The 16019-nt window shown below is 37.7% G+C and overlaps 1 protein-coding gene across 8 annotated transcripts in view; it reads right to left on the bottom strand.

Annotated features, from left to right (window-relative positions):
* Positions 1-8818: 8818 nt before the first annotated feature.
* LOC119785179 (partitioning defective 3 homolog B-like) overlaps positions 8819-16019 on the bottom strand; it is a 293089-nt gene continuing 285888 nt past the window's right edge. For 5 of the 8 annotated variants that reach the window (XM_038287640.1, XM_038287641.1, XM_038287642.1 and 2 more), the window contains exons 24-26: positions 10266-10487; positions 9220-9330; positions 8819-9099 (exon numbers count right to left, since the gene is read on the bottom strand). In XM_038287640.1, coding sequence (XP_038143568.1) covers positions 8985-9099; positions 9220-9330; positions 10266-10487 — 448 coding nt within the window. In that variant the 3' untranslated portion in view covers positions 8819-8984. Of the gene's footprint in view, positions 9100-9185; positions 9331-10265; positions 10488-16019 lie in introns of all 8 variants that reach the window. The other 3 variants (XM_038287645.1, XM_038287646.1, XM_038287647.1) reach the window with 2 other exon arrangements.

The following is a 16019-nucleotide window of genomic DNA, read 5'->3' as shown; positions in this document are numbered from 1 at the left end:
GAGGTTTAAAATGCTTATTAAAACTACTAATAATAAATGCTAATAATTACAGCATGCCAGGCCTGCCTTTGGAACAATTACACAGCCAGTCAGTCAGTGACTCCTTCTCAAAGTCAGTCAACCAGGCTTTATGTGACAGTCTGTCAAATATGGACGAGAGAATTTACAAGCACAAGGTCGCCACAGATTCTGGCTGCACCATCTGCAGCCTCAGCAGAAAGCAAGATTCACCAGATGAGGATCTACTGTCTCCCACCGTGCAGAGCGAGGCCCGAGCCTCAGATTTCTGATCTTGGTGGATGGGAGCATACCGTGATGCGGTGCTCGCTGCTGTTTGAGCCTTGAGAAACGTTTTCCAGGTCACTGAGTGTTCCTAACAAAAAGTACCAGTGAACATTTTCAGGTTAAACCTGCATGGAAAGAAAACATGAGATCCCACACTGCAACTATACCTTAGAGGATAGACGGCGTGTAACAGAGAGCTCTGTTAAATCAATAAGCATATTATTTATTTATATATATATATATATATATATATATATATATATATATATATATATATATATATATATATATATATATATATATATATGACCCTTTTTCAAGAATACTAATTTAAAAAACTGCATTTCTTTTAGGGGAACTTTATTTCCAAAGAGACAGATTTTTATGCCCTTTCTTTCAAATTTAAATGTACAATATGTCCTATTTAATTTTTAAACCTATTTTCTGTTCACTGCTAGTAACACACCATGTTGTCATATTATAAGTTGTGGTTAAAAACAATGAAAATTCACTATGAGGTAAATGATTCATACCTAAAAAGCCATATAGAGCACATGTACAGCTAAAACAATAATTAACCTGACAGATGCATCATCCATGAGTAAGGAATTATATTTCTTTTGAAGCTGAAACGTACAGTTTTCTAACCTACATTTAAAATTTAGAAGAACTTTAATATTTAAGTGCAAACCTTTTTGGTAGGGGTGGAACGGTTCACAAAATCCACGGTTCGGTTCGGTTCACGGTTCTGGGTCACGGTTTTCGGTTCGGTATATGTTGATTGTTAGGAAAATTTATTATGTCTTGTACAACGCGTGTTGCACAATGCTTGCACACTGTTTTTATCCACAACTTTCTTTCCGCCGTCATCGTAGGTCACTCTAAATGCAAAGTGGTCCCATATAGCAGACCTATAAAGTGCTGCTGGCGCGTCTTCCAACTAGGGTGACCATTTCTATAGCACCAAAAAGGAGGACATTGTGCGGCATATCAATAAATTACTAAGGTGTACATAAGAATCGGGTAAAGTCACATTTATAGTACAATTCTTTGTAGTTTAAAGATGATGCTTGTGTAGATGAATAGAACAAAATATTAAAGAGATGTAAAAAAGAATTGGTTCCCAGAATTTGTATTTATTTAATACATTGTGGTGTTTAAAAAGTGACCATTTTTTGACACGATTAATTTGCGCAGAACTGCTGCAATTGATAATAATAAAGCAGTTGTTTGGAAAAGAAGCTCGAGGCGGAGAAAGAGGTAGAGAATAGGACAATACAAATTTCAAAAAGTGGCTATCTATCTATCTATCTATCTATCTATCTATCTATCTATCTATCTATCTATCTATCTATCTATCTATCTATCTATCTATCTATCTATCTATCTATCTATCTATCTAGCTATATATCTAGCTATATAGATATACATCTATATATATCTATATATATAGAAATTATACTATATTTGCACCTACAAGGCTGTGCATACAGGTGACCTGACCTCGACTTTTCCTAGCTAGTATCACCCAACCTCAGCACATGCTCAGGCTCCTCCCCCCAGTAAGGGACATTCAGGTACCTAGAGCCATTTATGTGTCAAGGATCAGGTCATAGAGACCGCCACCTCTGACTGCTGTCTGATCCTCTTTGCATCTGTCCCTCATGGTTCCCCCTGCAGGTGGTGGCCCAAAGGGAAATAGCCTTGGATCTCTTGCCTAACCATATATTCGAGCAATAACACAACCATCATCCGAGCACTAAAACCCTCCGCTCGGTCAAGGTGATGGTTCAAGGAGGGGAGAATTAATTGAGCACCAAGTGGAGCAGTTCAGGTATCTTGGGGTTCCTGTTCCTGAGTGAGGGGAGAATGGAGAGGGAGATGGATCAGTATGGTGGCCACCAAGATGCAGAGACTGCCAAGGAGAGGTCTATCCATAAAAGCAGAAAAAAAAAATCCACTGGACTTGGTTTCCAAGATTTGAAGAGGTTTCGCTACCTCTCCAGGAAGCTTTCTCAATTCAAATGACATTTGAATTGAAGTAGCGAAACGTCTTAAAATCTTGCGAACCAGGTCCAGTGGATTTTTTTGAACTTTTACGGAATGACTATGACACGGATGACTGAGAATCTTCATCAGCTTAGTAGGTCTATGTTCCGACCCTTACCCCATGGTAATGAAATCTAGCTCACAGCGGAGACACTAAGATCCTAAATACAAGCGGCTGAAATGAGCTTCCTCTGCAGGATGGCCGGACACTCCCTTAGAGATAAGATGAGGATCTCAGCCAAATGGGTGGAGCTCAGATTAGAGCTCCATCTCCCTCACATTGAGAGGAGTCAGCTCAGGTGGATGGATTGTTTCAGATGCTTCCTGGACGCCTCCCTCAGAGGGTGTTCCTCGCATCCCTTGGGATGAGGCCCAGGGGACATCCCAGGACACCCTGGAGGGACTACGTCTCTCAGCCGGCCCTGTAATGCTTTCAGCTTCCACAGAGGAACTGAAGGAGTCCCTGCTGAGACTGCTGATGCTCCAACCCAGTCCTATACAAAGGAGACAACATCAACTATTACATTTTCTATTGTAGAAGAAAATGAAAAAAATCTAAAAGGTTAAAAATGAGATCTGATGTGGTGAGTAAATACATTGCAATGACTATATTTATTTCAGACCATAATCGGCGTGTGAGGGATTTTATTGGCATTGAAAGTGTCTTTCCTGCACATTATTTAGAATGGAATAGAAAATCCCTTTATTGTCCCACAATGGGGAAACACAAATGTGTATAAAAATAACATAATAGTGAAGAAATAAAAAGTTTTAAGAAAAGTTAAAAAACTGAAAAAATTACAAACCTTATAAAGTTTTTATAGTTATACTTTCATTTCCATTACTTACTGCATCAAATAATTCTTTGTACTTGTGTTATAACATAACTGGAGATTATAAAGAGCTGGACACACGGAGAGAGACAAACGACAGAGACAGATGGCCGTCATCCCCACCTCCCTGAAACCAAACATGGTAACAGTGACAGCAAAGCAATATCATCAGTTATGAAATTGGGGGGATTTTGACGTTTTCAAAGTGGTCTGTGACAGAAAAGAAAGCAAGACTTAGAAAATTTATGAAAATCCTAACAAAAGTTAGATACAGCTGAATAATATTTCCATTCATGCTAAAAGTGCCCGTGTGTCAAACTTTCCTCTTTTACATGGTCAGTCAATAAAACCCTCACTGATTGGTTTAAGGCTGTGCGAGGGCGAGGAAACTTTTTTTAACTTGTGTCCTGTCACAATCCCAGTGCAAATTTCAAAGGATGCTTAGCTGAAGGGGGGGCAGCGACTGTCGCATCATTGCACAAGTTCCATAGGAAATGAATGCAGAGCGAGGGACATCGACTTTCCCTGTGTTGAGCCCATAAGACTGCATTCGACATTTTGTTCAATATTATATTATTTTCTTAGCCCACTAGTTGGTGCTACTCCCTATTTCATATCAAATTTAACAAATGTTCATTGATGCTAGAGAGAAACTAGATGTACGGTAACTCTTACAGGAGTTTCTTCAATGACTTGTAGACATTAATGGCTGTAGGCAGGAAGGATCTCCTGTAGTAGTCCTTCTGGAGACGGTTCTGATGAAGACACTGTTGTTGATCAACAGTTTGATAAGGAGGAGGCTCAGGGTTGCTATAATGTTCCTCATATTAAGAATGAATATGCTGTACGGTTCTTTGTGTTGTTTCCAGAAACGCTGACAAGAATCTGGTGTCCAATTCTAACTTCTGCTGTTGTGCTAAAATTTGACCTGCAGACAATGTGATTAGATTACAGTATGTTGTCTTAACAACTACAATTGAAAACACAGTTATGTTCTAGCTTTCTTTTCATTATTCATTCGTTATTGCTTCCATAAGAAGCAGAAGCAAAGTCCGACTGTGTGAGAAATAAATAAAAGGTGAGTTTTACCATTATGTCAAAAACATAAAACCCTAGAAAAGGATTGAAAACAATTATAAAAGAATGACTCAAGACTTTTCCCCATTAGTCACAGAATTCCTGAGAAAATTACCATCAGAACACTAAATGGCGCACACACAAGCTGTAGATCAACCTTGGACCGTAGCTGATCCACAGGAGAATTGAATTACCTCCTCACTGTATCCCCATTGGCTGGGAGGTGTGGGATATGCTAATTAAGTGTTGGCAGATAAAACGCTTGCTGCGCCGCTGTGTCTTATTACTGCCAACTCCTGGGACTGCATCCAAAGCACCTTTAGTGTATGAGAAATAAGAGAGGACCTAAAGCTGTTCACTATAGGTGAACTGACTACATGCCGGTACAGCTGAATGTGACCTAATGGTTTCACATTATGTCAGGAAATTTAAAAAACTTTCTCCCACAATCAGCGTTCTCCATCTTCTGTTTCTAATTGATAATTAGTCTTCCGTTAATTCGGGGCTAACATCCATCTCTTATCACAAAGGTACAGTTTATCAGCAGCTTAAATGATGGACTAAATTGGGTTGGCAAAGTTAATGAGTCACCTTGCAGCGTATGGGGGGACGTAAGGGAAATGATTTCTCCTGACTCATATTAAATTAGCTTCAGTAGATGTGCTGGGCATACGTTGCAGCTTAAAGGGCAAATGTTAATGATTATTTTCCTTTAAAGGATGACGTAAGTCTTTAATAAAGTATAAAAAGTACTTTATTGAAAAAAGATATGCACATAAATATAAAATGCTGATAATACAGAAAGGTATGCAACATTATAGAATCGGATTTGCTTCAGTACGTTTTAGATACAAGCAGTGTAATAAAACTGTTATACTTCTAAGACAGAGAGGTTATTCAGTCGGTTCCTTCATGCATCTGGAGAACCAGCGCTACCAGAACCAAGAGGACACCCAAAGATAGTACCTTCAACTTGTGCAACACATTTTTCCAAGAGCCAAGCAGGAAGTCAAAAAAAAACATGTAGGAACTCTGGTTGCAATCACTGTACGTCTAACTTTTGGTATAAACTCAGTACAGCATGAACAGAGTTTTCAGCGCATCATGTTTTTACAGCAAATTGGAAAGATTACTCAAACTAAATCAGCTAAAATCCAAAACATGAAATACAACATAGAAATAAATTGCTTGTGATGAGTGACATATGTGTAAAACGTGAATTAGTATAAAAAGAAGAAGTGAAATACACTTTATTATCACATTAAATTCTACCGAAGTTCCTCAGGAAGATGATGAAACCTTCATATTTGCTTTTGCTGCTCATCTTTGAACAAAATGAGCTATTTTTAAAAAACATATAACAAAAGTTATTCACACTGGGTTCAAACACCATCTTCATTCAAACTTTCACACATTTCTAGATTTTTTTCTGACAGTTTTTGAAACATTGTGGACATCTGAATACGACACATTCAACGTAGGAGCTTTTAAGCAGTTTTATCTGTTCAGTGGATCATAAAGTAACGAGAAGCTGTAGTGGACTTTTAGTTTGGTTGTTTTATACCTTATTTTAGAATTGGGTCTTACTTAAAGCACATCCATTCATTAAGATGTTACAAAGAAAATTTACAAAAAGTTCAGAGTTTTCATCAGGTTTAGAGGCCAAACTTTTATTTATGGGTTCCAAGCCACAAACTGGAAAATTGAAACTACAAATGTGAAATAAGAAAAAATTGTGACTTTACACAAATCAATGAAAAACATGTAGAGAATTTTTTTCTTTCATCATTATTACATGGTTTTATGTTTAACCTCTTACCAATCTGGGAGTAATAAAAGCAAATTCACAACTACCACTTTTACAGATGTTTAAGACCCACAGAGGGAAAGTTTGATTCTCTAACCTGAAAGTTAAACCATAAATTTTAACTTGCAGAAAGTACTTCATTTTGGTTTTAAGAAACTGTAGTTGCTATCATCACTAAGCAATATTAAAAACTTATGGATTCCCTCTCAGAGTAAAAAAACATAATAAAAAATAAATTTGTTCATTCGGAAAATACTGATGAATTTTCTTTTGGATTTTCAGACTTTATTCTAAAATGTAAGAGCAAAAAAAATAAAATGTTTCCCCCAAAACTTTCACATTCAGACTCACTTCTGCGACAAGCCATTCTCAACATGTTTATAAAACCTTAAACATTTCACCTCATTCACTCTTTTTAAACATTCCAGGTCAAAACGCCTTTTTCACCATATCACAAACCAGTTTTGTACCCAGTTATCTCCTTACTCACCAGTAAACAGAATGTTTCTATTATTTGTCATTTTGGTTTCTTCATTGTGGGTACCACTTTCATATATGAATTATGAGAAAAATTATTTTCTGTAAATCATAAGTTTTTTTTTTTTTTTACCACAGGCTATCTTACCAGGGTTACCTTTGTTAGCACAACATAAGAGAAAATAAAACAACCGAAGTACAGAAAGCTGATTGAGTGAAATGTTCCCTAACCTCCTTCTATCTCTAATCTCTTCTATTTTTTACTCCTTCATTTTTTAACCGACCAATATCTCTAAACCTTCCTTTTCCTACTTACTTTCTGCCAACTTTCATTTGTCTTTCATTTATATTCATTCTAAATCCTACAGACCCTACATAAATTTATAAAAAATATAAATCTAATAATGTAAGAAACATTCTTTTTAATTATTCATAGTAAATTTCTCTGAACATTCGAATGAGATCCGTATCTCAGTCCCTGTAGGGGATTCTTTAACACATAACAAACAGTTAGTATTTATTGAAGTTAATACTGCTGAGTTCCAGTAGTGTGAAGCAAAACTATTTGACTTAACCGAGTAAATCAACAGTTTGGTTTAACTAAGAGACTGACTCTATCTATGCTATAAGAAGTACACTGATGGCGACACAATCAGATCAGAAACATGTCTGCAGTAAAAATCTGCTCTGTAAAACATTCACTCCTACAGACATGGATGCTGGATCTTAATGCAGCGGCTCCTGCAGAACACAGACGACCACAGGCTGGTATAAAATGAAATGAAAAGCAGTTTTAGCGCCAGACTGTAAATACAGGACCAGAGATACTGACAGTTAAAACCAGAGTTCATCATAGACTCCAGTAGGAGTCATTTTAAATAAAGTTTAAGTCCAGAATATCTAATGTAATCTGAGTTTGATTCAAATGTCAAACTTTAGATTTAGCCAATTATTACTATTTTATCTGATATAAAAATATTACAAAAGCTAATGCGGAGCCGGAGCCATCACGTTTCCCATTTGGATCTTATCTAATTCTGTGCTAGGAATGTAATTAAACTCATCTTGACTGACAGAAATATTATTGCTAAAGATGAAAGTGCAATGTTATTAAAGGCCTATCATTACTTTACTGTGATGTAACTTCAGGACTCAGAAAAAAATATCTAAGAGAGTACGGTAAGAAAAAGCTGAGTTTAAGGAAATAACTCACTGGTCAACAAAGCAAATCACTCATCTAAGAGCACCCAAACACACAAGAGTTTAAAAAATACTCCAGCCTCAATAGAAATCTTGAATACATTCATGAGAAACAATAAGTAAACCTTCAAAGGACTTAGAGGGAAACAGCACAGTGGTGATAATCATATTTACCTGCAGAACGTTTCTTGCTTTTTCTGAATCAATCTAGGAAATGCTATTCGTTTAAAAATAAAGTCCATATTTCTACAGTTAGAGGAAATATTTACTACTGGTAAACATTAGGGGAAGCTGCTAGTCCTCCTTTAATTACTTCCTTAAATGCTCATAGAAATTGTCATAAAAGCTCCAAAGTCTAATCTTATCATCTGTAAATGGACAAATGACTGACCAACACGGCATTGGAGGTGTGATGATATGGGCTTCCAGACCGCAACTGAATTAAAATGCTCTGTTGGGACCTTCAAAGATGAGCTTGAATAAATACCAGTAAAACTCAATGTACCGAGGGCATGTTGTAGAGAAAACTGGGCCAGAACGTCTCACAGAGGCAGATAAGGTCAGACAGAATATAACTACTGAGAGATGCTGCGTGCCTGAAGGAGATTCTACAAATGATGGATTTACTTAGTTTTTGCCACGACTGTATCGCCTGCTGGTATTAAGATCTAAAATAATTGTAAGCCGTATTTATGGAACAAACTGTATTAGCTTTAGTGATTTTTTAAAGAAATGACATATTTCTGAACCATTTTCTTCTATATTCTATAATTTTGCATCCTACTCACAGTTAATAAAATTCTTCCAGTCACATTGGAAAGAACGTAAGTGGTTTTATGCTCAAATCTTGTAACACAGAGGAGGATCTCTCTCTGTTAGTGGTCCTGTAATGTAGATAACATTTGTTGTCCTGTTTTTGTTTTCATCGCCAACCTTTAGAGTCACTTTAAGAAGCCCTGAAACCATCTGGACCAAAAAGTGTGCAAGTCTTTTTTTTTATCTTTGTGCCTTTGACTAACTCACAGCCTTAAACAACTGAATCAAATTGGTGGAAAAAAGATTAAAACGTGATTTCACAAAAGACAAAAAGCAAACAAACAAAAAAAGAAAAAAATATTCTTAGAGTGATTCAGAAAACTGTTAAAAGTCAAACAGGTATCTTTGTCTTTCACACAGACAGAATGACGCTGCTTGTTTGATTCATTTAGCATTAATAGTAGAAAAAGCTGCAACATGTTTGGTGAAGTCTGCATGTTTCAGATGGAGGACGTTGGGGTGACAGGAATCCTCCATCTGGAGCTGGTTTGATGCTGCTGTCCTCCTATATTCCCAGTATAGCCATACTGGTCGGTGCTTTGATCCATTTGGTGCCTGGAACCAACCAAATAGACTCTCAGTCAGGGTTACTGTTCTTAGGACAGTAGTAAGTTGGAAAGGTCTTTCTTTGCCGGATTTACCTGAAGCTGTCATCATCTGCGAATGGTCTCCTACCTGTAACCTCCACCCACAGTTCCACGCGCCATAGAGTCGTACCGTGGCGCCCGCAGTGGAGGGGTAGGAGATGGAGGCACGTCCTGCCGCAGGGGTCCTCTCTGCTGGGAGCTGAGAACAAAAATGGGTCAAACTTTGTAAAAAGAGATTGAAAGTAGACTAAAGGGCTGGCTATACTCCCTGCAGCAGTGTGTCGCAGTGAGCTTGACGCAGATATTTCCAATTTATGCCCAATATTGAAGCGTGGTCTTTAACTAGCTGTGGGTCTAGATACGGCCAAAGCGGTGAAGAAGTGGGGGCAAGTTTGTGCGACAACAGAGAGACAAAACATTAGGAAAAAGAGCGGGGATCCAGAAGCCTCCACAGAAGCCTTCCCAGATGGATACTGTGTAAAATTCAAACTGAACTACTCGAATCAGTCTGGCTTATGCCAGATTAGAATAATAGTACAAATCTGTGAAACCATACTTAGGGAAGCACTTTATTAAAGAGCTTTTACTGTACTGACAATACATTTCAAATATACAGAGTTAGAGACTTAAATTGATCTCTCTAGGAAACATAAAAGGCAACCTGTGGAGGGAGCTGAAGAGCATAAAAGGGAACGGAGGACTCTAGATAATCCATAGAGATTGTTCAAAGAAGAATGGTGAAATAGCCTCAATATGTCACCTCCAGTCTTTTGATTTTTTCCACCAGAACACTTCAGTCCTGTCCATTTAACCAAAGGTTTTCTTTTTAAAATCCATTTGGATTCCTCTTGATAAAGGGCTGACAAGAAAAGCTGCAGTGATGCTTTTTTTAAATTGGACACATATTTTTCTCCACTAGATAAACCACTAAGTAAAGGTTGGATTTTTCAAAACAGTTTCTGTGTGAAGTTGTGTTTTCACAATGAGAAGTTTATGTTTCACTCTTTCCATGGCTTATCTAGTGGTAACAATAAGAAAGGAAGGTGTTATATAAACAACTGCTGAAAGTGACAATGCTATCTGTATGAAGCCACCAAGTGCAGAACGTGAGGCAACATCTTTAAACAGACAAACCTAGGGTGAGGGTAGAAACCAGGTTCAATCCCTCGAGGGTCTCTCTGCTGTTGGTAAGGCGGCCCAGGCTGGAAGCTGGAGAATGATGGACCAGACTGGGAGTTGATGTTGGCATAAGTTGGCGACTGGTTAGCGTGGTACCCCTGCTGTGCTGGGGGAGGTCCTGGGTAATGACCCGACCATGGCTGCATTGGGTATTCAGCGGGATCCATCGGCCCTCGTCTACAAAAGAGAATAAGTGATTTTGTGATCATTAAGGGGTATTATTTATTCTTTTAATTGTTTTACACTCAACAAACATATAAATGCAACAGTTTTGATTTTGCTCCCATTTTGTATGACATAAACTCAAAGTTTTAAAACTTTTTCCACTTACACAATATCACAATTTCCCTCAAATACAGTTTACAAACCAGTCTAAATCTGTAATAGTGATCACTATTCCTTTGCTGAGATATTCCATCCCACCTCACAGATGTGCCATATCAAGATGCTCATTAGACACGATGATTAATGCACAGGTGTGCCAAGACTGCCCACAATAAAAGGCCACTAGTCTTAAATGTTCCTGCTTTTTAAAGGTCCTAGTTCCCTTTTATTCTGGTAATCTGTACCTGCCTTGCTTTAAATCACTTTTGCTCTCTTAATCCTAGCCAATGTTGTAATTTGTCAAACTTTTCTTACTTACCCTTTGGTATTTATCAGTCCCCACAGCTCTGACCTATTTCCCACTTTACCCACATTAAATATCCATCAGACTAACCTGATGTTCATCTGCCAATCTCTGCCACAATTCCTAATACCTCTGTGTTTTCCCAACACTGTTCCAGATCTATTTAATTGTTCTGTTACCTTTAAATATCCATCCATCTATAAATGTTTCTAATCATGTCAAATTATAGTGGAGGATCTTCGAAAACTTTTGAAAAACCCACCCTCGCCTATTAAAGACGTGCAAGAGCATGCAGGAGCCCTTGCTGTTATAACTCATACAAGCTTACTTTCAAAAAGAAGACTTTGTCCACTATGTCAGAATCACCACTGGTAAGTGAAAATGAGGACGGGCACATAGGACGGCCTTACGTAAACATATCACCAGAATGATTGACAATTAGGAGGACCAATTATTTTGATGATCCACCTGGAAAAAAGAACATCCCTCCACTATACCTTTAAAACCTCTGATGAAGATTTGAATAAAATAATTCTTAAACGATTCTGTATCAATGTTTAAACTGCTCCACACTGATATGTGCTAAAACAAGCTCTTTGTGTTTTAGTGAAATTCGTCTGTTTTGCTAATCAGTGGGATCTGATTCAGTGAACAGTTTACGAGATGGTAGTTGCATGAACACAGTTCAAAGAGAGTTTGTTCATTTACTTTGATTTTCAAATACTCCTATCCGACTGAAATCTAAATAAAGACGAGTTTATGAAAGGCAATCAGAGAAACACACAGGATTGACCTACATGACTCCACCACAAAGACGGCACACTAACTTGAACCCCCAACGCTCTCTGAAAAATCACCTGCAATAAAGCAAATAATCAACCTACTGCTGGCACCATGAATGCTGCGTTTGCTGTTTGTTTTTCACTTATGATGTACTTTTCATTGGATTTTTATATAAAAACAACAATCAGAAAATATTAATGGTGCTTGTGTTTTCGGCCTGCTGACTGGTAGGCTGAAATATTCATGAAAAGCTGCTGGAAGAGGTCTGCTCTGGACTGGGGAGGCGGGCAGCAGCCACCCTGACGAGCCAAGACCCCAGTGAAGCCAAAGATCACATAGCAACAGAATATAAGTGACATGTGACAGTTTTAAGTGGGGTAGAGCTCAGTTAACGCTTGCAAAGACACACATTCACACGCTCAGTGGCGGTCAACCAGTCTAGACTTGCAAATAGATATTAATGTCTCGTGCCCCGTGGAAAGCAAGTACACAAACATGTGCTCAGCACATAGCAAACATTATGAGGTATTAGATTTTATCTCCCCATCTTTCTGTCTCTTCCACTTAACTGCATTTCTCTCATTCTTGCTGGATCTGCTCATCAGTCTCATTTACTTCTTTTGAATTCAGCCACTACCGTCTCTGTGCTTGTTTTTCGGTGTAAATGATTAAAATACTCAAACTGTTTGGAGAAAACTTGAACTGTTTGTTCAAGTTTTAGCCAAAAATAATACCCCTAAGGTTTGGAGCTTTTTTTGAATCTTGGAAAAGTATTTATTCCCCTGAAGTCCAAATTTTGTCGCTTTTTTAACTCTTAAATGAATTGAAAGGTGTCATGTGCATTTGCCTTTAGTTTCCCTTACTTGGAAAGTCATTAAATTAGCCAAATATGCACATTGTGTCTAAAAAGACAAGCTACCCTAAAAGTCTGCAATTCTAACTCATACTCGCCACTGAGATGCTTTCACGGTGCGTTCTACTTGTAATCTAATTTCAAAATAATGTGTAGGATTGTTTTATTTTTTGTCCTTTTTATGGTTCCTATAATGGCCCTAGTAGGCGTTTATGCGCAATAGAGAACAGACATTTTCACAATCAGTAAACTGGAGCAAAGTAGCTTTAAAGGAATAGTACACCCAAAACATGATTAGCCTTCATTTTCTACTCACCCCCGCTGAATGCGCACTTTCATCTGGTTTGGTCTGCCGCGGTTTCCGTAGGCTCGTGAACTCGCAGGCGCGCGCTTTTAGGAAATCCTATACACTACTGTTTATGCTCTAAAAACATTCTAAATGACTTTGTTTCGAGTAAATTATGGACGCTACCCACTCAGGACACTTGGAATACATTGGACGAGCAGTATGGAGGAATATTGACACGTTTTTTGTGGACTTTTATGGACCTTTCTGTCTCGGGCACCATAGACCTCCATTATTTGAATGTCAGCAGACAGCAAGAAGCCTCCCAGATCTCCAGATGCATTTGAGATATCAAAAAAGTACTCCAGAGTGTTGTTCAGCATGGGGGTGAGTAGAAAATGAAGGCTAATCATGTTTTGGGTGTACTATTCCTTTAAGAGTCTATGTCACTCTAACTACCGGTACTATGTTCTGAGGTAAACTTAATGCAGAATTCTCCCAAAATGCAGGCTGTGATGTAGACATGTACTATAATGTAATGTTTTAACAGCAACACTTTACAATAAGGCACACAAAATTCAATTGACTAGTAGAGAACACCAAGAGAAATGATAAGATTCTAATACAAAGTGGGGAACACCCAGCCCAGCCTTACTGTGGGACTACTGATTTATTAACTGGGAAGAATGGAGTAAGTATTCTGGAACTGATGGGTAGTTAAACAGTACTTTTAAGAGGACAACTGGTTGTTTTTCACAAAATGAGAGCAGAAACTGTTTTGGTTCTGAATAAACATGTGAAGTCAAAAATTACGAAAAACTACTTTGAGATCCAAATTAATGCCCAGCTATTATTTTTGGACTTAGTTGAGTCAAGCATCAAGTAGTTACTGAGGACGTTTTAATTGCCCCTAATGTAAAGTAAAACATCATATCAAGTACTTACTGATTAATTATTTACAACTTGATCACTACCTGACTAATAACTAATGTTTTTGTGTACCTTTATGTAAAGTGAAACTACCCATTAGACCATCCTTAGTTTACTCTGTGCTTCACAGGTAACTAAGCAGTATGCCCATAATAAGGCAGCACTGGAAGTTCCCCAGTAAGTAATGGTTAACCACCCATTTGTTTTTGTTTAGTTCCCCAGGCGTTCTTTAGTTAATCAAGTTTTGTGTACCTACTTGTACAGCATTGCAGTTTTAACCTATAGCATTGTTCAAACGCTGTAGTCATGTTTTAATCTACTGAGGGCATTTATCTGCAAAAAAAAAAGATAATTTAGAGCTTAATTACTCTTTAAACATACAACTTATGTGGAGGGATTTAAATTCAAAGAACATTTGCAGGTTATAAGGGTCCTGCCAAAGTTCAGACATAGATCTAATTCAGAATGTGGCACGATGAGATTTAAAGAAATAATGTTTACAGACTCTATCCATCCAAACTGAAAGCGTTAGACCTATTTCGTGAAGAGAGATCAGCAAACAATTACCTAAATATCTCTGCCTAGCCGGTAAAAAGATATCCCAAAATATTGTAACGGATTTATAAAGTGGTGCTATACAGGATTAACTCAAAGGGATCTTTATGAAAGCACAGCAATTGTTCAAAATGTGCAACAGGAAAAATGTATGCCCAACTTTGGGGGTGGTCAATTACATTTATACCCCTCACCCTTAAAAAAAATAACAATTCAAAATGTGACAGAGGCTTTTCTTTTCAATGCATATCAAAGTCGAAGTCAATTACACAGAACGCTGTAACCGACCAGTTGGCTTTAGCCTGGAAATACAATGTTAATCTCTGCCTGAAGAAGACTAAATGAAACAGATTTGTACATAAGTACTTTTTGGAGGTCTCTATGCTGACGCCTGTGTGAGTCAATCTGGGTGGTCAGCTGGAGAAAGTGTCTAACCACATGCCCATCATGTTTCGGATGTCTTCTTCTGCCCCTCCTGGCTCCATATCCACTGTTAGCATACTTATGTGTCGATGAGCGCACGCACACACACCTTACACTTCTGCTGCTAAGTCAACTCATCTGTCAGCCCATCCGTCACCTGTCATCTGCTTTCTGGCTTATTCTGCTCTACTTATTGGAAGTCACTCAGGGTTAGCCCATCAGCTGAATGTCTCAAATTTCTCCTCTACAACAATCTGCAGCCATTTTGTCTGCTCTTCAGCAGCAAAGCCCACCAACTTGCAACTCTGTCAGTTCCCTTGTCTGCAAATGTGTCTGTCTAGTTCTCTGTCGTCATGTTTTCAGATTTCACTGTTAGCAAGATTGCCACTTCTCACGGATCAAAGATATACAGTCTATACCTTTGCTTAAGCTAGTAAATCAGTTTTTAAGTAAGCATTTTGCCCTCAGGCATGAATTTGGTCTTTGAGGGGTTGACAGATGTGATCAGTAAGTAAAGGAGATAAAAAAGGTGCAGATTAGGAGAAGTAAGGAGAAAAATAAGAGCAAAAAGAATGTGGATAGCAGTAGAAAATATTCACATTTCAAGAGATTTACAATTGAGTTATAAAACAAGTAGAGTTAATTATAGGTTGGCGTTATCTAATATATGTAACCATTACAGAATTAATTTAGCAAATTGCAGTAATTGTAGTTTTTTCTTAACTCCAAATGTAGATGAATTTGGAACAGTATCTTTTTTACTGCAGAGGTAAAATAGTGTTTTTGGATTTATAAATGTTTCAGAAGTGTAATTAAATAATTTACTGCTTATCAAAAACTGCTATAAGGAATGACTAAATTGTTTGAACTGTTCTGACTTTATTTAATCGGCATATCTGAGCAGCTAAATGAACAGAAGTTCAGAGAGCCACTAATGAAGTTATAGTTTTTCTTTAATAATAGCTTTATAGATCTAAAAATGCCCAATCAATGGTTAACAACTATTTAAATAGTGTCAGTGGCTGTTATACAAATGACTGTTGCACTAAAACCTGGTAGAAACTGATCTAAAATAAACACTGTCAGGTTGTTAGTAATTCAGCAACTTGTTTGCCAACATTAGCATTTGTTTCTTGTCAGAGATGCTTATCACATGACAAAAACCTTAAGGTTATCTCGCATTTGTTTTTACCATCCTGCTTTGTCTTTCAGAAAGTATTTAGAAAAGGATATTAGTTTAGCACCACCTGA

The sequence above is a fragment of the Cyprinodon tularosa genome, unplaced genomic scaffold, assembly GCF_016077235.1.
Source record: "Cyprinodon tularosa strain WSP-4 unplaced genomic scaffold, ASM1607723v1 ctg242, whole genome shotgun sequence".
NCBI lineage: Eukaryota > Metazoa > Chordata > Actinopteri > Cyprinodontiformes > Cyprinodontidae > Cyprinodon > Cyprinodon tularosa.
The sequence above is the reverse complement of the archived record's forward strand: the minus strand, read 5'-3'. Positions and strand labels throughout refer to the sequence as shown.